Here is a 23,521-nt window from a genome sequence, read left to right on the forward strand (position 1 = left end):
CTAATAACTTTTAGAAGGGGCCTGCAATTTCATTTTGTCCTAGTTCCTGAAACTACGTAGCTGGAACGCACCCTAAGTAACCCGTTTAAATGTCTTTGGATTTCAATGTTCCTCTTTTATTTATTTTTAATAATTAATTAATTTTTGGCTGTGCTGCGTCTTCACTGCTACTCGGGCTTTTTTCTAGTTACGGTGAGCAGGGGCTACTCTCTAATTGCGGTGCGTGGGCTTCTATTGCAGTGGCTTTTCTTGTTGCAGAGTGCGGGCTCCACGCTGCACGGCTTCAGTAGTTATGGCTTCCAGGCTCTAGAGCACAGGCTCAATAGTGGTGGTGTGTGGGCTTAGTTGCTGCACGTCATGTGGGATCTTCCTGGATCAGGGATCGATCCCCTTGTCTCTTGTATTGGCAGACAGATTCTTTAACACTGAGCTACCAGGGAAGTCCTCAGTTTTCTTCTTTAAAATGGACCTGAATCATGCCCACTTTGCCTATCTTGTACTGTTATCTGAAAGCATGTTAAAGATGAAAGGACTTCTGTAGGTTACAAGCTTAATCCACATATCCAAGAGCAGTGATCCTAAAGCCCGTTCCAAGTACAGGTACCAAGCAAAGGGTCACTGTGGACACTCTGATTGCTGCCTCCGCCCCGCCCCACCTCTCCCCTGTACATTCCGGCCCCACTTTGCTGATGGTGCTCTGTGGCCAGCTCTGTGAGGTCAGGGGACATGCATGTCCCGCAGTGCTCAGCACACCTTGTAGAAGTAGGCGCTCGTAAGCCCATGAACTGAAATTCTCTAGCTGGCCAAATAGCCCCTCTAAGGTCTAATGCATTTCTCAACACCTTTACGATTTTATCCCAGACCACTTGAGGCAGGGAAGATCCTGGATACAGCTGAGTTGCTCTCTGTCACTTCAGAAGTGAGGGCCAGAAAAGGCGTGCCCTTGAGATGTGGCTCAGCATCCAGGTCTCCCCACTGTCCTTCTCGGCTCTTACCCTGTTAGACTCATAAAAAAATTCAGAAATTTGGCACAGCAAATATTAAGTCTTTATCAGATATTTTAAAGAGCAACTATCAGTAATACAGAGGAAGGGAGACGGAGCACACGTTTTAAAATCCAAGTCATGGCCAGATTTTATTTTTAGACGATGTTAAATCCGTATGTTGTAAGTAAATAATATGTATGTGGCTTGGGGTGGGAGCCTGGTTGTCAGTGTCCACACAGCATTTTATTTTAATAATATGAATTCATGGCCCTTTTGAAATTGGGCTCATCTGCTACTGTGGAGTTACTGCCAGCCACAGCATCTTGCTTTCTCTTTGGCATGGCTGCAGAGCTGGCATGCGTGCATGCTTGCTAAGTCAGTTTAGGCGAATGCTCTCACCCACGCTCCCTCTCCTCTGGGTTTTGGAACAAGTGCATGTTTTCCTTGGCTTCTTGTGTTCTGCCTCTGAACTCCTACACAGGGAGGAGCTAGTTCTGACTGACAGGTTCCCTTCTATTCTAGGAGTTCCCAGATTCTTTGAAGGAGCAGACGCATTTGAAAGAATGGCACATCAGCAATACTCTGATTCAGATCATTCCTAAGTATATCGAACTGTTTCAAGCCATGAGGATTCTGGATCTGCCAAAAAACCAGATCTCCCGTCTTCCAGCTGAAATTGGTATGTTCCTTAGCTGGAACCTTCAGGCCCCTTGTCTGGGAAGCAGGGGACATGGAGAACTCTTCCTTCTCCTGCTGCCCCAGGACGTCGCTGTTCGGGGCTGTTTCATGTCTCTCCAGAGCTGCTGGTTCACAGTGTCCCCTCTGGGTAGTGATGCCAGGATCTCCCTGTGTAACTCAGCAGTGCTGACATCTGCCACTTCCTTAGAAATGGCAAGTCTCATGAGTGAGCAGCGCTGTGTTTAGAAACTTTTTGGTTTTTTTCTTTTGGCTTTAGAAATACAAACATGCAATAATGTATTTATTATAAATATAAGATACAATATATTGTTGCCACATAAGAGTCCACTGATGAGTTTAGTTTAGCTTATGGTTTTATTTTGGTCCAGATTCTTTATTTTCAATCATTCTGTTGTTCACTAGCTTCACCGTAAGTGAAGTCCATGATAATGATCGTCACTGCTTCTCTTTCTCTCGTGTGTGAAGCACATGGCTGTTCTGGGCATATAGTCGTTATGATTCTTCCAAGACACTCAAGTCTTTCTGGAGACATATCATCCCCATAAACCTCTGTAATGAGCAGGGCGAAATAATTAAACATTCTAGAAAGACATAAAATGTAAAGTCAGCTCTCTCAGCAAGGATTATTTCCTGGTATCAAAATTATATACATATCCAATGTTCTTCTAGAGCTCTACATTGTAGCCATATTTATAAATATATGTTAAAATATATGCCCATTAAATATATTTATATGTATGCTTATGTTAACGTATATGCACACTAAACATACTTCCATAGAAGAGCTCACACTGTGTTCTTCAGCCTAAGCCTTCTTTTCCCTTATCATACCTTGAAGATGGGGATGGACTCTAGGGTCAGGCTGATTGGGTCTTTCACTTACTGAAAGGTCACCTTAGGCAGGTCACTCACTGGTTTTCAGTTTCTCTATCTGTAAAATGGTGATAATAATAATATCTACTTCACAAGGTTGTTGTAAAGATTAAATAGTTAATACAAAGAAAGCGTTTAGAACAGATCAACCCTCAACAATTGCTAGCCACCACCACTATCATTGGGCTTCCCTGGTGGCTCAGCTGGTAAAGAATCTGCCTGCAACGCAGGACACCTAAGTTTGATCCCTGGATTGGGAAGATCCCCTGGAGAAGGGAATGGCTACCCACTCCAGTACTCTGGCCTAGAGAATTCCATGAACTCTATAGTCCATGGGGTCACAAAGTCAGACACGACTGACTGAGTGACTTTCACTTCCCCACTCTCATCATCTTCATCATTGTTATCTTTACATAAATGTTATTTTTCAATATCAGAATATCCTATCCTTCCTCATTCTCCCTAATGGCTGAGTGATGATTATGGTATGCTTTATTTAACTTCTTCTTTAAATATTTTCCATTTAAACTAAGTAATTGGACACTAGATCTAAGATTCTGAAGACACAATTCTAGTCTGAGTAACTTGGGCAAATACTTTCATTTTTTTGCATCTTAGTATCCTCCTTTGTAGGATAAGGGGTCAGACTTTTTAAATAATATTTGCCACCTTTAAAATTCCCTAGTTGAGTGTTTTTGCATGTCAAAAACACTGTGGGAGGGGAGGGGAAAGAAATCTCAGAAACTTTACACATTCTATACTGGATATAAGTCATACATAAATATCTTATCCACCTTGTAACTTTGAGTCTATTTCAAGTCAACTGAATATAATTCAGCCAAATACACCCGTGACTTCGGCAGAGTCACAAAAATTCTCCTCACATGGCTGAGGAATATATCATATCCCTAGTTTGAAGATTCTTGTGATGGATAAGTATAAAATTTTTATCATTACATAGGGCATTCATAAGAAAAGTAAGGGTCAAATAATAAAAAGAGGGTCTTTAGGTGATGTAACTGGCCCTTGTTTTATTCTAGGGAGTTATTTTCTGTTGCTTGCTTGCTTCTTAGATGCTAGTTGAGTTATTAACTTGGAGTGTTTGGAATACACCTTCTTTTCAAGCACAACTATTGTGGACATTTAGGACAAATCATTCCAAATGTGCTGAAAAGAACTAAACATATGCTAATTCAAGACATGGTCTTTTCCTGGTAGAGTAGGTATAACTCCTTACACACTAGAGAGAAATTAAAAAAAAAAATCAACAGAATGTGATTGGCTAGAAAGAGGACTGAAGAGTTGTGTGTTTTTCTGTTTTTTTTTTTTTTTTTTTAAGCTCTTTTATGTTGAATGGCTCTCTTTTGTAAAGGAGGTGGAACTGGATCTCTTACAGAGCTATTTTAGAGAATAACTGAGCATTGGCTGAGCAGAGTGGGTGAGGGGAAGTGGTCACCAAATGGGGTATCCTGTTTCTCATTATCAGGACAATTATTTCTGACAAATTAAGCATGACAGTTAGTGGTCCTCTTAACTCTGAGGAATAATTATTAAATGGGTTTAAAATAGCTAATTATTGAAGTAGTTTAAAACTGTTTACTCAACTAATTTAAAGTATGTAAATTCCTTAATGCTTTCTTTGGGCTCTAGAAGCTAGAAGCCTCTGGACAACAAATTGTACCCCAATTAGATTATATTTTGCTCACTGGCAATTAGGTCTGAGGGCCCTGGGAGAATGGGCTATATAAGTAGGGAGATTTCATTTCAGTTGGAAAAGATCCTGGAACATTGCAGGAAAGGATAGACTCATTAGCTATTTAGAAATATAATATGCTGGAGCTATGATGCCTGTCTTAGTCCATTCAGACTGCTATAAAAAAAAACAGACTGGGTGGTTTTTAAATAAAATAATTTTTTTGCTCACAGTTCTGGAGTCAGATCGGAGTGCCAGCATGGTGGACGGAGGGCCTTTTTCTGGGTTGCACACTTCTTCCTGCATCCTCACGTGGTCGAAGGGGCCAGGGAGCTCTGTGGGATCTTTTCTACAAGACCATGGATCCCTCATGGAGCTCCACCCTCATGATCTTACCCAACCATAATTAGCTCCCAAAGACCCCACCTACTAATAATAACATCACTTTTGGGCATTAGGATTTCAACGTATGAATTTTCAGACCATAGCAGTGCCTTAAAGGTTTTATTTTGGTTTTTGTGACTTGGGACCCTTGTCACACTGAAAAACTGATTTTTCCCAGATCTTCAGGCTCATGGTGCTTGATGACAATGCTGTTCGCTATCTCTGATGGGGACTACTGAGTTCATCTCAGATGAATAATGCCAAGTTCTTATTTGTTGAGAGAGGAAAAGTAGTGTTTGTATAATGAGATCAGACATCATGAAAATGTGGCAAGGAGAACAACAATGTGAATACATACACATACAATTTCTTTATGTCTGTAAATTATTAAAATGTTATATCTGAGGTAGACTTGCCAAAGCTGCTACTTTTTCTCTGCACCAGCTAGAAGGAACTTGTATACAGTTTTCTCTCCCATTACCTCATCTTCTCTTTGCATCCCCTTGCGATAAATGCATGTACGGTTGGTATAAATGTGTCCTTAATGTACTGGAGCAAAGGCCTCCACCAACCAGATCAGGTAACTCTTTAATAGACACATTTACTTTCCTGAATCTGGAGACTAGATAGCTTAGAACATTCACACTATCTGTGCCAATCTTAACTTTCCTTATTTAAACTAAAGAAGGTTTGTGCAGTGTGACCCTGTCTTACAGAAGCTGGGCCTATGGAGAGCGTTAGTCTGATCACACGCTCCCCAGCCCTCCCCATAAGAGAAACAATCTTTTGTTATTTTATATTAGCCCCCAAATCCATCCTGCTATTTTGACACCAATACCTGACTGTAAGGTTGCAGTTGCAGTGTATACCAGGTGGGTAAGTTAGAGGGGCCACTGATTTTCACAACATCATCATCATCTTCTAACAGTGAGACCACAAAAATTGACTCAGAAGTGGCTCTACCGCCAATATACTGTCTTTCTTTGTTTCCCTTTCTCATTTATAAAATGGCAAGAAAATTTGTATTTTGAGTGCCTGCTCTGCAAAAATAAACAATACTTTAGGTTTTCTAACTTTTAAACTTAGATTAAGAATGTTAAAGTAATGCTTTAGATCATGCGTGACATGATTTTTGGAATATTAAATATATTTACTCTTGTACTGGTTTCTGATTTGAAACTGGTCATACGTTTAGTCAATCAAGACAGAAGTGGGATGTGGTGTTTCTCCATCAATCTGTTATTGCCTAATATTCTTAGTGTGTTCGCTTCCTGCCTGTGAAAGGGATTTAGGCTTTTTAAAAGCACACATATTATTTAGGAAGCACAATATGTCATAATTAATAAATGCAAATATGAAGCAAAAGATAAATGAATTCTATGCAGCCTATGAACAGTCTCCTTGTTGAAGTCATTTACCATGTACATTGAGCTTTGTGTGTATTTCAGTACTTAGCTTGCCTCCCATCAGAGTCTGCCCCTAGGAACTGGACCACTTCAAAGCCATTGCCTGTTACTTCATTCATCATACAATTTTAGAGAGGTTTGCAGGTTTTGGGCCCTGACTCAGTCTATGTGGAGGAAAAATCCCCCACATCCCCCTTGCCTATAGTTTCACAAAGGATTAAACAGATAAAAAAATAAGCAAAAAATGCTCTGATCTATGACCAAAATGCTTAAGATAAAAGATAAGCAGACATTTAATCAGAGTGCTTAGAAAACAAACACAAAATCATGTTGCATGCCTTTGCCACCATCATTTATACAAATGTTTTACATCTTCATTTTGTTTTTTGTCCTTAAAAGACCTTAATGAACCTGCACCATGCCTGTTGATTTTTTCTGATAACAGGTTGTTTGAAGAACCTCAAGGAACTCAACGTGAGTTTCAACCATCTGAAGAGCATTCCTCCAGAACTGGGAGACTGTGAAAATCTAGAGAAACTGGATTGTTCTGGAAATCTAGAATTAACCGAGCTCCCTTTTGAAGTAAGAAAGAAACATTTTTGCATGGTGATTTACTTTTACTTGGTTTGTGACACGGAATGGTCTGTAATATGGGGAAAAAGTTTTAGAAGATAAAATCCATCTTTACTTAAGTGACATTTTCATGACATTTTAATCATCCTAAACCAGCTAATATAAAGTCTTTAGAAATGTGCTTACACTTGGCTACAACTCAAATTTAATTTCAGAGCCGCTATCAAAAGAAAACTAGGCAAAATAAATCCTATTTTCATGCAAGGTATTTTTATTTAATGTCTATTTAATATGTGATGCCTGATGTCCATAATGCAGATCCCAACTTGTTTACCCATAATGTAGAAAAAAATTGGAAACAATTGGAAATAAATAAAGTGGATAAAATTTTTAAAAATTTAAATGCAGATAAGTAAAATAGCCCATAGATATGATTCGAGAAGTCCATTAATTAAAAAATATCCATTTGTTTCTTTTTTGTCTGTATTCATTGGGGAAATGATTTTAAATTATTTTCTGATAAAATGAAACAGATGAAAGTCAACAGTTTTTGTTGTTAAATAAAACTCAACAAGCTTCTTGTGCTTGAAGAGCAATAAGGATCTCACAAATCCTGCTGCTAATGAATAGGCTAAAAATAGTGTCGCTGGTGAGGCTCTGACAAGGCCCTGGCCATTGACTCTCTCTAGTCCCGGAAGGCGTATTCTTCTTTCCTGGAAACTTCTGGGTGAGAGGGAGTGGCTGCTTCCACTCTTAGCACCTGTGTGACCCGGGACATGCCGAGGGATGGTCCTGGTGAGGGGCACAGCCAGGGCTCAAGATTTTCCCACAAGCTTCTCGTTCCCCAGTCCTCCCATCTTTACAGAAAGGCCCAGTCCTCTCCCAGATGTGCAGGCTGGCAGCAAGCCAACTCACCTTTGATCTCTCTTGCTCCCGTGCCCCATGTCCACTCCATGAGTAAGTCCTGTTGGGCATGCCTTTCCGAATAACAGTGGAGATTTCTGATCATTTGCCGTGTCTCTTTACCAATTCAAGTGTGAGTCTCCTGAAGACTTTCCAGAACCCATTAAAACAGGCTTCGCTAGGTCATACTACTCTTTGAGGCTTACACTTTCTGTCTTCTCTGGCTTTGCACGTGCTGTTCCCCACCTGAGTGTCCTCCCCAACCTTTCCACCTGTCAAGGAACCTCAAGACCCAATTCAAACACTCCATTCTCTGTGACTCTTTCCTGACCCCTGACTCTCACCTCACTCCTTTCTCTGTGTTACTGAGTGTTGCAAATTGGAAACTTCTTCACACTAGTTCTTACTACATAAATTAGCCTTGCTCATTTATGAAAATATAAACACCTCAAGGGCAGCCACTGTGAGCTATTCGTCTTATTACCCCTAGAAGGTAGCACAGTGAACAACACACAACAGGTGTTCAGAATATATACTGTATTTATCTGTTTTGCATATGTTCACATAAATGCCTTTGGTAAGAGACGTCAATCTAAAAATTATTAGTTGAACTTAATTCCCACTGTTAAAAACTAATTAGACACAACATTGTAATAAATCAATGCTACCCCAATAAATTAAAAAATTAAAAAGTAATTAGAATATTTTGTTATTCCTTCCTAGTTAAGTAATTTGAAGCAAGTTTCATTCGTAGATATCTCAGCAAACAAGTTTGCCAGCGTCCCGATCTGCGTCCTGCGGATGTCTAATTTGAAGTGGTTGGATATCAGCAACAATAACCTGAGTGACCTGCCACAAGACATAGACAGGTAGCTACTTGCATTCTGAAGGTGCAGGACATGAACTAGTCGCTAACATTTCAAACATGCCCGACACATGAGTGTTTTCCAAGATCAACTAATTTTCCAGAGTTTCTTGGTTCTGAGAAATTAGTTTGGTTCTTTATAGAATAAGACAGTTGTCAGTCTACATCATACAGATACATGTACAGCTGACCCTTGAACAATGAGGGACTTAATCTGCATATAATTTCTTGTTGGTCTCTGTACCAAGGGTTCCTCTGCATCTGCAGATTCAACCAACCACAGACCCATGCAATACTGTAATATTTACCATTGAAAAATATCTGCATATGAGTGGACTCACGAAGTTCAGACCTATGTTGTTCAAGGGTCAACTGTATATATATATATATACATATGTATATATACACAGTTTAAATGCAATATATATACGCATATATATACGTATGTGTGTGTGTGTATATATATACACACAATTTGAACACATCTTTGTTCTACTTTAGTCCTCAGTAGAATGGAAGCTTAGCTTTCCCTTACTCCCCAGGAGTGGAAAAGTAAATTCATTATGTATGGAATAGAAACATTTCATTCTATATAGGATATCAGGATAATTTTTATCAGTTTCATTTATTGCTTTATTATACATAATGTTTCAAACAAAATTGATATGCTTAGTAAGGTTTTCAAATTCTCTTCTTGCAGCTATTTCATTTTTTAAAAAATAACTACTGTACAGAGTCATGTACAATAGATTCATTCATTTATTCAATCAGCCAATATTACTAGGCTTCTGTATGGCAGGCCCAGGAAGTGGGCTGAGTTCAAGTGTGGATGAAACAAACTTTCTGGCCTCCGGGACTCCATAGTGTTCATCATAAAGTAGAATAGTAAGCTGTTGGGACACAGGAACTGAAAATGGCTTGGTCCTGAACGCCATCTCATGACCTTTCTCTACTCCTGGGACATGTGATGTATATGGATTCTTTCCTGGTTTATGAGACTAAGTGGGAATTGTTTTAGTTTGAAACACAAGGGGAACTTTGTGAAATATTTTGTGGGATCAGTCAAAATTTTGCAGATGAGTGAAATAAAAAGCTAGAGAGGCAGGCATTGAGCTAGAAGACAATGGAAAACAGAGAATAACATATTTGAACCATATTTTGCTCATTTCCTTCTTACTCTGCAGGTTTATTTAAAGTTAAAGTATGATGAGAGAATAGTAACTGTGTTCTCACAAGAGGAAATACGTTACCAAAATTTGTTTATTCTCACTGCAGCTCTAATATGATTTCTTTCCCATATCTACCTGTGGGAACAGAGTAGATACTAGATAGAATGGCAGATACACTGATTTTATAAGTTCCATCATGGCCTACTGTATATTGTGTAATTTGCTTATCCTGCTGCTATATCTGTATCTTCCATTGCCAATTAATTCAGTAAAAACTTAAAAAACAAAGAACCCAAATCGTGTCACCCCATATGACTTTATTTAAATCGTGTAGCCAGTTTATTCTTATAAGGGTCATATATGAAAAACAAACTAAGTAGGGATTTCCTACTAGAATTTATCTGTAATTCACTTTTCTTGGCTGTGAGGCTAAGTCCTTGAGTTCTAATCCCTTTCACGTCTTCTTAGGCTAGAAGGACTGCAGACCTTTCTCCTGTACAAGAACAAGCTCACCTACCTTCCTTATGCCTTGCTTAACCTTAAGAAGCTCACCTTGTTAGTCGTCAGCGGGGACCACTTGGTGGAGCTCCCAACAGCCCTCTGTGACTCCTCCACCCCTTTAAAGTGAGTAGACGGCCCAGTAGAGACCCATTCAGACACAAGGTAAGAGCGAGGAGCCCCTGGAGCCTGGGCCTCCGTCTCAGGAACCATGTTCAATGGTTCTCCTACTCGGAGAACAAGAAATTCTGGCGCTTTCATATGGAATTTTGAAGTCTTTGGCCAATGGCATGGGAAGGTATAGCTCAAAGGATTTCTGGATAAATGCTACCTGCTGGCTGAAGGCACAGAGGGATATGTGCCCAGGGCACAAATACACACACACACACACACATAGATAAATACATATAAAGTCATAAGTAACATATAAAAAGAAATCTGGATTAAGCCACAAATTAAATATGGGAAGGAGGCTATAAAATGAATGAGAATTGCCAGGTTAATGATGATAACAACAATAGATACATGGTGATGTACTTAACCCCTGTCAATCTTGAGACCCCATTAAGATGAGGGGAAAAAAATGTATAGACCCACAACGATGAAAGAAGCAGCTAAGGCCCTCACAGAATGAGAGGTCCCAACACATTTCTGGGAGATACTCAGCAGAGGCACACTGGTGACTGATGGAAATAGGATGAAATAGGCTGAAGCTCAGAGGGCAAACCGAGAGATGAGCCATATCCTGGAGGACTCCAAAGATGCGTGGTAGTCGGATTTCAGGTGTGGAAGGTGTAGACTGAGCCACGGTGCTAAAAACAGAAGGAGCAAAACGAAAGCTTCATACAAACGGGTGATCCCGGCCTTCCAGATCTCCTCCTTGATTTCATTGGGCAGGTCACTCAGCACCAAGAGTCTAGCCCACTGATCCAGAGTGTGAGGTTTGCTTCAGGGAGGCCCTGAGGGAATGACCCTGGACTTTTGTGTTTGGAGATTCCCCAGGGGACTGATTTGCTCCCTGAGTGGTCAGCCACAGCGGGGCTGTCCGCCGGGCAAACGCTGTCTGCATATAAAGATGCCCAGACAACATTTTGCTGTCTCATTTTCAAAATACGAAGGTATCTGTAAGACTTACCAGATAATTGTCACAAACACACAAATATTATAAACTGGTTTTCAATTCTAGAATCAAACTGCAAACAAGATAGAAAAGTTAAATGTGGTTACAGATCGGAACGTGGATGGTATTGACGTTAACAGTGTAAAACTACACAATGTCTGTGATGTGCTTTGAAAGGCTTCAAAAAATCAGGTGGCTTGATGGGTGGCTAGAGGAGTGGGTAAATCAGTGGATGGGGATGTGATAAAGCAAGTACAGTAAAGTGTTTAATGTGGAACCTAGGAGTGGGTACAGGGGTGTTCATTGTAACATTTTCTAACTTTGCTGAATGTTTGAAAAAGTTTCATAATAAAATGTTGAAAAAATAAAAGTATAGATAAAAATTGGGAGGGAGGAAGGTTAGGGAAATAGAGGGAGTTGAAGATAAGGGGAGGAATACCTTCACCTGATTGAACAACATTCAAGTATTTTTCCATGGTAAAAGATAATTTCAAATAGATTCAGTAAAAACAGTGACGGACCAATGACAAATTTCTTTGAGATGGGAGAGGAGCGAAGGGGCAGGGCTGCTTTACATAAAAAGTATCATTGTGCTATTCAAATTTCAAGATATGTACAGTGATTACTTTGATAAAAAATGAAAGATGATAAAATATAGGTATATGTCTTATTTTTGGATTAAAAAAAGTGATAAAAATTCAATGAAAGAAATTGCAAATGAAAAGTTAAATGGATCTATGTACATAAGAAGTAAAGCCTTTTTGCTTTCCCCATATTTAGCTATTAAATAAAGTTAAAAGGAAAATTAACTGGGGTATATATATATATATATGTATATATATATAAAGCTAACAACTATGTGGCTGATATCATATATATACACATATATGTATATTCGTAATATAGGTATGTAACATCTCTTCTACAAACCAAAGCAAGTAGACTAAATTCCCCAAGACTTAGTAGGGCCTACAATTGCAGTCAAAGACTGTTTGAAAGATTTCCTATTTTGAATAGAAATATTTGTAGAATCTTTCACTAGCTATGTGGCTGATATCATATATATACACATATATGTATATTCGTAATATAGGTATGTAACATCTCTTCTACAAACCAAAGCAAGTAGACTAAATTCCCCAAGACTTAGTAGGGCCTACAATTGCAACCAAAGACCGTTTGAAAGATTTCCTATTTTGAATAGATATATTTGTAGAATCTTTCACATCAAAAGATCTTTCAAAATTGTGAAGAAATTAGGTCAAATGCCATTTTGGCTTGTCTCCTTTAGCTTTTTTTTTTTGTCACAGTAGTCCATATTTTAAATATTTCTTTGATGGGGATTTCATCTGAGCCCTTTTCAACATAGCCACAACATTTTAAGAGTTTGCTGTCACTAACTGGGAGTAATATCAAACATAGTAAGGCATCATATCTGATGGAGAGGTTATTGTTCACCTCATGCCCACTGTCCTCTGTCTGTGGCTAAGTACCTCTCATCTTCCCAACAAGCCTCTGCACAGTCTGGTATAAACTGAATCCAGTAATCCTACTGGCTTTCTGCACGGTGAAATCCCACTGGTGACACTATTATGTGGTCATCTGTGACTTCCAAGAAGAAGTGAGAAATTGGGATTTAGTGCCACAAAGGTTGACTTCTGAGGTTTTTGCACAATTGCAAGTGCACAGCTGAAAGTGGTGGTCTTTTCCATATTCTCTTGAATAGATTTGTAAGTCTTAAGGACAATCCTCTTGAGAATACCCAGTGTCAAGATGGTGATGAAATGATGGAGAGTGAACGAGATCGCCAACATTTTGATAAAGAATTTATGAAAGCCTATATTGAAGATCTTAAAGAAAGAGGTAGGTTATTCGTATGTAAAATTATTTAAAATGAGTGTATGGAATTCCAGTCACTCATGCAACACATTTATTGCTGTAAGCCAAACTAAATAAAACTTGATTGGTTAGGGGCAGGTTACTTTGTAAATTATTTTCTATTTACCAAAAAAGAAAAAGAGAGAGATACATTTCCTTTCGTTAAATAATCAAAATTTCCTAGTGTATTAGCCTGCTTAATACATCCTCAACCATGTGACAGAAAAGCCGGGAAACATGCCAGATGTGAAGGTTGCATTACTAACTTTATGTGGGATTGTAATGAAATGATATTGATAAAATAGTATTTTAATTAATAGAACAGAAGTTTCCATGTCAAAATCCATTTAAATTTAACTTCTAAAAAAGTCATCTGTTATATAAATCAAAGTATACCTGTAAAATATCACAAAAGGAAAAAACAAAATGACAGATTAGTGTGTGTATGCCAAGTCGCTTCAGTCGTGTCCGATCCTTTGCGACCCTACGTACTGTAGCCCTCCAGGCTCCTCAGCCCATGGGGATTTTCCAGGCAAGAATACTAGAGTGGGTTGCCATGCCCTCTTCCAGAGGATCTTCCTAACCCAGGGATCGAACCCACATCCCTTACATTTCCATTGGCAGGCTGATTCTTTACCACTAGTAACACCGGGCAGATTAGTAAGTAGATGCATTTAGTTTTGGTTTTGCATAACTAAATGATACAGAGGAACGGGGCAGTCACAGTAGCTCAGGAAAGGGTGACGTGTTTTCCCCAGTGGCTGTTTCCAAAGTGTTCCAGAAGCCTTAGAACCCCTTCCTCCTGTCAGAAACATAGACTCAGGGAAAGGCATCAATTAGTCTTTGTTCTTTTTTGCTGCCTCTTTTCTTTTTTTTCCTTTTCTGAGCGTGGGTGCCCACAAGTTATCTCTTAATTTTTCCAGTTCTCTTTTTTTTTGATAAGCTGGGTACAGACCTGAATGAAAGATGTCGTGCATGTGGATTTAGGGAGGATGTAGCCCTGGCCCCGTGACTCTGAAGACAAGCACTTGGGGACAGGTTCCCTCAGTCACTCTCAGAAAGTATCATACATGTGAGCTTATTGCTCCCTTGTTAGTGGGTATCTGAAGATGATAAGTCACATTCAGATATTCAGGTATCTCATGACATTAATGAAAAATACCATTTATTGGCAAAGTGAAATTTTTCCAGTTAAAATAAGAAAATTTCTATACAGTTACCTCTCATGTGTTTGTCCATCCTTAATCCTGAATCCTGAAATGTTATAAAATAAATTAGAAATTTATATTAAACATGAAACTGAAATACCAGAACCATTTATTTGTCAAAATTTATCTTTGGGTTGTATAATTTTCCTCTTGCAGAAAACTTTCTTGTATTTTATTCATTTGTTCATAATTCTGTTATAGTACTATTATAAAAATGTAAGAATGGATTAGAGAAAACAGGTATTAATCTTTCCATCTATGTGGCCAGCAATAAAAATGGTTTGATTTTAAAAGTTAACTTTAGTGATAATAGGTTTTGAATCCATTCGTTGGTTTCTAAATAATTATCATAATTCTATCCTTCTTATGGGCTTCCTGGTGGCTCAGTGGTAAAAGAATCTGCCTGCAATGCAGGAGATGCAGAAGATGTGGGTTCGAATCCCTGGGTAGGGAAGATCCCCTGGAAAAGGAAATGGCAACCCACTCCAGTATTCTTGCCTGGGATATCTCATGGACAGAGGAGCTGGTGGGCTGCCGTCCACAGGGTCGCAAAGAGTCAGACATGAATGAGCAACTGAGCATGCATGCACACACTCACGCATCCTTCATATACTCATATTAGGTTGCACTAAATGATATTGCCAGTATTCAGCTGTGTATGACCTACAAAAATGGTGATTTCTTAATAGATCAACCTAGATGTGGTTGGACATATGCTTTGAATTTTTTTAAGTTTCTTTCTTCTTCATCGTGCTATCTTCTCTCTTTTCTCTCCTTCCCTTTCAGACTAATGTCTGAGTTAGAGAGTTCATCACTGTAAGGAAAAGAACATAGATTTAGTGGGACTTCCTTGGCGGCCCAGTGGTTAAGACTCTGCCTTCCTAATGCAGGGGGTGAGGGTTCAATCCCTGGTTAGGGAACTAAGATCCCACATGCCGCAGGGTGCAGCCACAATAAATAAATAAATAAATTTGTTTTAAAAAGTAGATTTATCGATATGATTTTAGTTTTGGAATAGAAAGAGGTGTACACAAATGCATGTGAAAAAGACTTGTAGGCTATCAATAAAAAGTTAATATTAAAAAAAAAAAAAGTAGTTTGGTGAGTCTGTGTGGATGTCCAACTTTGTATGATTCAAGAATGTTGAAGAAGTGAGGCCTCTCCCTGGTCCTCACACTTTAGTGAACATGAGAATCAGCTACAGGCTCCACTTTCAGAATCTTTGAGTCATCAGGTCTGGGGTGGGGCCTGAGAATGTGCATTTCTCAGAGGTTCCCAGGTGATACTGATGCTTTGAGTCTGAGAACCATTGGTATAGACCAGCCTTTGAAAAACTTTGGCTGTGAAGAGAGAAAGAGTGTGCAGTAACCAGGGAAGAGCAAGAATGATAAAATGATTATTAATAAGATGGTGCTTGGTTTAGGAATAGCCCAGACTTCTCTTATAAACCATATTCCCTTCTACCTGGCATCTATAGTTCTTGGCTGTATATTTCTATTTTATCAGCTTTTATTATTTTAGGCTCATACAGTTTCCAGTATGTTGATGTAGCTTGTGTAAGGTGGTTGGAAAGATTACAAAAGAATGAAAATTAATAATAAGTTAATCTTCAGGACTTCCCTGATGGTCCAGTGGTTAAGAATCCGCCTTCCAAGGCAGGGGATACAGGTTTGATATCTGGTTGAGGAACTAGATCCTATATGACACATAGCAACTAAACTTGCGTGCTGCAACAAACACACAGAAAAAAAAAAAAAAAAATATATATAAATTTAAAAATTAAAAATCAATCTTAAATAATGCATTCTTCTATCTTAGGTCTAAATATCTGTGAAGCATGACTACACATTTGTTGTGATTGACTTAATGGTGATAAATAAATGCATTTATCTCTATACTTGGAGTATGAAATGGCAATAATTTGAATTTTGCTGTAGTTACACTTCATAATAAGATATGGAGTGGTTGAGTATATATTTTTCTTTTTGTTGCAGAATCTGTTCCCAGCTATACCACCAAAGTATCTTTCAGCCTTCAGCTTTGATGTCATCCATCAGAAGACTACAGAATTTTCCTGACCTGCGGAGCTGTAAATCTTCCTGCTGTGGGTTGTCATAGAGAAGTAATGGCTTGGGCTTAGAGGCAAAGTCTAGAAACCATTGTCGTAGTTATTAGGAAAAATGACTTTCAAATTTTAAATATGTGAATACCTCTCTCTGTGGACTGGAGAATCGATAAGTGGGTTTATATATTGATATTTAAAGGTTCATTTGCATTTACTTGTTTCCAAATAATACACATTTAATGTTTTAAAAAATGTGTTATTTTTAAAAATTATCACTTAAAAGACCAAATTTTGAAGCTGACTGCATTGTTTTTGGAGATCCAGGGATAAAGGGGTGTTGAAAAGAGTATTTATATTGAACTAGTCAGATGAGAGTTTATTTTGTTATTTTGAAAGAGTTTTAACGCATCGTTTCTTTTACTGAGGACGGTTTTCCTTGGGTTTATACAAATTGCTATTTTCGTATGTTTTAAGTTGTATTTTACCAAGTTTAGGCTTTCAGGAAAGACGTTAGGGATAATCTGGGCCTTGAAGGCAGAAGGACAGGCTGGATTGTCTGTCCAGGCACTGGGCTCAGGTGGTGCTCTGGTGGCTCTAGTGGAGGACGTGTGGGTCTGGCCGGTCATGGGAAGCCTGGTGGGCCTCCATGATGGTCAGCCTGCCACGAGTGGGCCTCCTGGGGGTCCCAGGATGCATGCCAGAGCACAGAGCAGAGGCATTGCCTCCGGGGACCCGTCCTCCAATACCCGTCATATAAGGTAGCAGGAATGACTAGTCCACACTGATGAGGAGTCCCTCGCAAGGCTTCCCTGAGGTGCCACAGGAAGACTTTGCTCACGGGTGAGCCACTGCGGTCCAGAGAGCAGAGGAGACTGAGTTTACATGGGCAAAGAAGGAGTTCATTAGGGGGCTTTGAACTTTGGTATCACATTATAGGATTTGGAGAAATTATACAAATATCTATTTTTATACTATTATCTTGGGCTAAAATAAACAAGATTGTGAATATGTTGAAGATAAGTTTAAACAAGTAACTTTTGTGACTAAGATGGAAAAATTGCATATATTCATATGTGTTAATATCAATCCAGTCCTCTGTGGTCTAGCCAAGTGCTGTCCAGTAGAACTTTCTGCTGTGAAGGAAGTGCTCTGCATCTGTGCTGTCTAATTTAGTAACTGACAAATGTATGTGCTTCTTGAGCTCTTGAACAATGTCTGGTAAATTTTCAATTACACTTAAATTTAAATAGCCAAAGGTAACACCATGTTGGACAGCACAAGTCAAGTCAGTTAGGTTTTTCAGAAGTTAATCAGGACTGCTGCTGCTGCTGCTGCTAAGTTGCTTCAGTCGTGTCCGACTCTTAGCAACCCCATGGACTGCAGCCCACCAGGCTCCTCCATCCATGGGATTTTCCAGGCAAGAGTACTGGAGTGGGGTGCCATTGCCTTCTCCGTAATCAGGACTAGAAATGAATGATTTTTATTTCTTTATCTGAAGAACCAAGGGGTTAATACTGACACTCAATATTTTGTCTTCATAGGTTTAATCATACTTCTAAATATTTTATCCTCGACAGATATAAAGCAGACAGAACAGTCTAAAGCCACATAGTAATGGTTCCATAGAGCACTGCTTCAACTTAAAGGCAAACTCTGAGAGGTAGGTTAAGAGATGAAAAGAGTAGGAGAGTCTCTTTTCTCAATTAAATGGGAAGTCACTTTAATTGAACCTCAAACAGTTGTGTTTTTATTTATAGCACTTTACAAATATAATGCAAATTTATCAGTTGTACTATGTGAATGATTTTGGAATTTTATCTCATGCCACAGCATATGTTACATAACAGCCAAATGGAAAATGTACCTCAAAAGGGGGGAAATGAGGGCTTTCACATAAATTGACTGTCCATAACTCATGTAAAATTTATTTCAATAAAACCAGTCTTTTGTGCAAAAAAAACCCCTTAAATCAATGTTACATAAAAATAACTGAACAAGTACTGAATACATTGATATGTAATTATTTCGTATTATATAACATCCCATAATGTTTATTATGTTTAATAACATAATTAAATAAATATAGCTTAAACATGAGGCTTGTAGAAATACTCTTTACTCATATAAATGTAAAAATGCAGAAAGATTCTAAAGTAGATTAAGTATCTTAGTGGAAATAAGAGCCATCTAAACATTTTACATGATGCATATGGATTGATTAATAATTTGGAAAAGTAATTTACGTAGAATATAGGTATAAATATTAAAGCAATATGAATGAAAGAAAATATAATTCTTAGGAGAAAAATGTCCTGGTTCCAAAAGCTTATTATGATACCCATTTTTCATATGTTGAAAGTAAAGGGGTAAAGACACTTGGGTGAAATCATTGAGTAGTGCGTTTTAATTAATAACAAGACCTACACTAGATTTCTTGACTTTAGCTGTCTAGAACGACCATTTGATATACTTGCCAAACACCAGTTTAGAGTAGCTCAGGACTGTGAGGAGCAATCTCTGGAAATCAGTTACTGTCTTCCCCTCCTATTCTTTCCTGCCTTGATGCATCTCCCTACTTTTGAATGGAAAGAAAACTTAGATACCTTTAGTGATTTTTTTTTTAATTGAAGTGTAGTTGATGTATGATGTTGTGTTAGTTACAGGTGTACAGCAAAGCGATTCAGTTATACATATATTCATTCTTTGTCAGATTCTTTATAGCTTATTACAGAATATTGAGTAGAGTTCCTGTGCTCTACGGTAGGTTATCTATTTTATAATGTCTGTATGTTAACCCCAAGCTGCTAATTTATCCCTCCCCCCACATTTCCCCTTTGGTAACTGAAAGTTTGTTTTTAAAATCTGTAGAGTCTGTTTCTGTTTTATAAAGAAGAGCATTTGTATTATTTTTAAAAATTAGATTCCATGTACGAGTGATGTATGTGGTGTTTGTCTCTCTGTCTGACTTAGTTCTCTTAGTGTGGTCGTCTCTAGGTCCGTCCATGTTGCAGCAGATGGCATTATTTCATTCTTTTTTTATGGCTCAATGGCACCCACTCCAGTACTCTTGCCTGGAAAATCCCATGGATGGAGGAGCCTGGTGGGCTGCAGTCCATGGGGTCGCTAAGAGTCGGACATGACTGGGTGACTTCACTTTCACTTTTCACTTTCATGCATTGGAGGAGGAAATGGCAACCCACTCCAGTGTTCTTGCCTGGAGAATCCCAGGGACGGTGGGGCCTGGTGGGCTGCCGTCTATGGGGTCGCACAGAGTCGGACACGACTGAAGCGACTTAGCAGCAGCAGCAGCATACACATACCACATCTTTATACTTTCCTCTGTCAGTGGACATTTAGACTGCTTCCATGTAAATGGAATTTACATGGTATTGTAAATGGTGCTGCAGTGAGCATTGGGGTGCATGTATCTTTTAGAAGTATGTTTTACATCAGATATATGTCCAGGAATGGAATTGCTGGATCATATGGTAGCTCTATTTTTAATTTTTTAAGTAAACACCATTCTGTTATCCAGCTTTCCTGGTGGTTCAGCGGTAAAGAATCTGCCTGCCAATGCAGGAGACGTGGGTTCAGTCCCAGGGTTGGGAAGATCCCCTAGAGAAGGAAATGGCAACCCACTCCAGTACTCTTGCCAGGAAACTCCCATAGACAGAGGGGCCCGGTGGACTACAGTCCATGGGGTCACAAAGGGTCGAACATGACCGAGCGACTGAACACACAAACTGTTCTCCACAGTGGCTGTGCCAATTTACATGCCCATCAATAGTGTAGGAGGGTTCCCTTTTCTCCACACACTCTCCAGCATTTATTGTTTGTAGATTTTTTGATGATGTCACACTTTCTGACCCATGTGACGTGATACCTCATTGAAGTTTTGACTTGCATTTCTCTGATAATTAGTGATGTTGAACACTTTGTCATGTGCTTTTGGCCATATGTGTGTCTTCTTAGTTATTGTTCTGTGGTGTACTTAGGTTTAAATGCTTATTTTATGGTATGTACATTGGTTTTATTTCTAAAAATTAGGAAATTACATCTGAGCTTTAAAATTTGAAATGGTGCCAAACTTTAGTGTTCGTAGGCAACTCAAATATCTCTGCTTAGAGTCTCCAGCTGTGTCATCAGAATGAAAAATTGAGATGCTTCTGTCATTTTATTGCAGTGTAATATAAATTACAGGAGAAGCAAATTACAGCTGAGTAGGCCTTAACTCATAATTCTTAGGAAGGAAAGCAGCAGAACCCTGGTACTGGGATCAAAGAAGATACGATGGTACACAGATGAATTTGCCTTGACTGTGAAATTCACCAGGCGGACAGAGAGGACCCAAGGCTGAGCCTGCAGCGGTAGAGGTGTGGCTTTGAGGGGAGGAGGGACACTGTCTGGGGTTAGGATTTCAGTCTTTACTAATCAGCTGCTACACCACAATCTATTTTCACTTGTAACTGGTCAACCCCAGGTAGCTCCTGTAACTCAGGTACTAGTGATGAATTGGTCCAAAATAGATCTGGTTCTCACTGAGAGCACGTTTATTCTTGTGACTTTCTGAATATATTTGGTAACCTCCTGAAGGGACCGATAGTCAACACTGGAACTCAAGGAGCCCGGATTGCAAGGCCAGCTCCTTTACAAATGCACTCTACCATCCTGAGAAAAATCACTTCACTTTGGGGGAGTCTCATTTTCCCCACCTGCAAAAAATAGAGGTGGAGAAGACAATCTTTAAGGCTGATCCCCACTTTAAGATGTAATGATTTGCTTTCCACTAGGAACCCCCTTTTTAAAAACAATTTTAATTAAAAAATTTTTGATTTTGTTTTTTGTTTTTGGCTGTGCTAGGTCTTCGTCGCTGCTCAGGCTTTCTCTCTAGTTGCGGTGAGCCAGGGCTACTCTCTAGTGTGGTGTGCAGGTTTCTCACTGTGGGGGCTTCTCCTGTGGTAGAACATGGACTCTAGGGCACGCAGGCTTCAGAAGCTATGGCACGTGGGTGCAGGAGTTGTGGCTCCTGGGCACAGGCTCAATAGTTGTGGCACAGGAGTTTTAGTTGCTCTGAGGCGTATGGGATCTTCCCAGACCAGGGATCGAACCAGTGTGCCCTGAACTGGCAGGTGGATTCTTTACCACTGAGCCATCGGGGAAGCCCTGAACCCCTTTTTATGTTAATGATCCAGCATGCCTTCCCACCTCACTGGTCACACAGCTTCCAGGTGTTTATGGGCTGTGGGGCCCCCTCATTTCTCCTACATGCTTGTTTCTTAGGCATGTGTTTTCTCTGTCTTGTCCTGCTATTTATTTTAAGTCTAATAGCGACTTGTCTAATATAGGTATGTAGACTGTGCTCAAGTCTGTGAAAAATTTACCCACACATTTGGGTTGTGTTCCCAGTAGTTATCTCTGTGCTGAGTTCTTACAGATATTATTTCTGATATTGCCTTGGAAGATTAAACTTTCATCATAAAAAAAATGCATTGTCTAGAAATGCAAATCAAAAATACGATATCACCTTACACCATTGATATGGTGCTTACATGTTAAAAAAAAAACATAAAATAAATGAAATAAATGTTGGCTAGAATGTGAAGAAATTGGAATCCTTATGTTGGGATTGTAACATGGTGCAATTACGGAACAGTTTGGAGGTTCCTCAAAAAATTAAAATAGAATTATCATATGATCTTGCAGTTCCACTTCTGAGTATATATCCAAAAGAGTTGTAAGCAGAGTCTCAAGAGATATTTGTGCACCAAGTTCACAGAAGCACTAGTTCCAGCATCCAAGAGATGGAAGCAACCCAAGTGTCTATCAACAGATGACTGGATAAACAAAATATGGTGCATACATAGACTGGAATATTATTCAGCCCCAGAAAGGAAGTGAAATCCTGTCACATACTACAACATGGGTGAACCTTGAGGGTATTATGCTAAGTGAAATGAACCAGTTACAAGAAGACAAACACTACATAATTCCACACATATGAGATATCTAAAGTCAAATTTAAAGAAACGGACAGAAGAATGTTGCTTAGCAGGGCCTAGGGGGAAGGAGAAAGGGGGAGTTGTTGCTTAATGGCTACAAAGGTTCAGTTTTGCAAAGTGATGTAGTTGTAGAGATTGCCCCAGAGGGAGCAGCCTGCAGGCCAGGTTGGACCAGACCACCCCTGTGCTTGTGGGAACCGCTGACACTGATGAGGGGGCAGACGGATGGAGAAGGGGACGAGGGTAAGGGAAAAGAAGCATTTGCTGTAAATGACTTTTGCTTTCATTTTAGCCACGTAAATGGGAGGATTCCTATTTCTACGTTTAAAAGAAGATGTGAGAATGAGTCTTAAAATAGTTCTCATTAATCAGAACAGCAAACTTGTACAAAAACAACTGGATTTCAGAATCTAGCTGAGACTCCACACTCAGGCTTTCACCCTTGGTCCTTCAGAGCAGGGTTCCCCCACCACCAACCACCCTGATGATTTTGGTTGTGCAACCCTGTCAATGAGAAACTGAACACACACACCAAATGGGTGTGTATTTATTTATCACATCATTATCCCATTCTGCTAATAACATACATTGCAAAACATGTGACAAGAAATAGTAAAGTACAAAGAATAAGTTAAATGGACCTTGGCAGGATAACTGCCCACCTTGGCGGAGCTTCCTGCCTCACCCCTCAGCTGTGTGTTAGTTCCTCAGTGGAGACCTGTGACCTAGAACCTGGATTTTCAGGCAAATGCTTTGAAGAGCAAACACCTCCACAGACTGACAACAGAAGGTCTGTGCAAAGTATTCTGGTGAGAGGGCCCCCGGGTTGCATGAGATTTCCAAATGGTTCCATGAGCCATAAACGCCTCAGTCTCAGTTCTGCAGAGAATGAATGAAATTACAGTGTTTTTGTTTGTTTTTCATTGAGGTGAGCTTTACGTTAAATTAGCCATTTTTAAGTGAACACAGCAGTGGCATTTGGTGCATTCACAGTGTTGTGCAGCCATCACCTCTAAAATATTTTTGTCACTCCCCCAAAACACCGTACAGATTATATAGTTGTCCACCATTTCTCCTTTCCCTGTGCTTTGATTGGCATCCCTAAATCTACTTCCGGTCTCTAGATTTACCTAATCTGAATATTTTGCGTCAGTGGGATTATACAGTAGATGACTGTGTGTCTGATTTTATAAACTCACCGA

The 23,521-nt window shown here is 39.3% G+C and overlaps 1 protein-coding gene across 3 annotated transcripts in view; it reads left to right on the top strand.

The window, feature by feature from the left end:
• The window catches only part of LRRC2 (leucine rich repeat containing 2), a 39,067-nt gene extending 20,650 nt beyond the window's left edge, over positions 1-18,417 (top strand). For all 3 annotated transcript variants that reach the window (XM_005900897.2, XM_070359895.1, XM_070359894.1), the window contains exons 4-9: positions 1,509-1,665; positions 6,487-6,623; positions 8,241-8,386; positions 10,020-10,175; positions 12,896-13,032; positions 16,250-18,417. In XM_005900897.2, coding sequence (XP_005900959.1) covers positions 1,509-1,665; positions 6,487-6,623; positions 8,241-8,386; positions 10,020-10,175; positions 12,896-13,032; positions 16,250-16,299 — 783 coding nt within the window. In that variant the 3' untranslated portion in view covers positions 16,300-18,417. The remainder of the gene's footprint in view (positions 1-1,508; positions 1,666-6,486; positions 6,624-8,240; positions 8,387-10,019; positions 10,176-12,895; positions 13,033-16,249) is intronic.
• Positions 18,418-23,521: the final 5,104 nt, after the last annotated feature.

This window comes from Bos mutus, chromosome 22 (genome assembly GCF_027580195.1).
Source record: "Bos mutus isolate GX-2022 chromosome 22, NWIPB_WYAK_1.1, whole genome shotgun sequence".
In the NCBI taxonomy this organism is placed as follows: Eukaryota; Metazoa; Chordata; class Mammalia; order Artiodactyla; family Bovidae; genus Bos; species Bos mutus.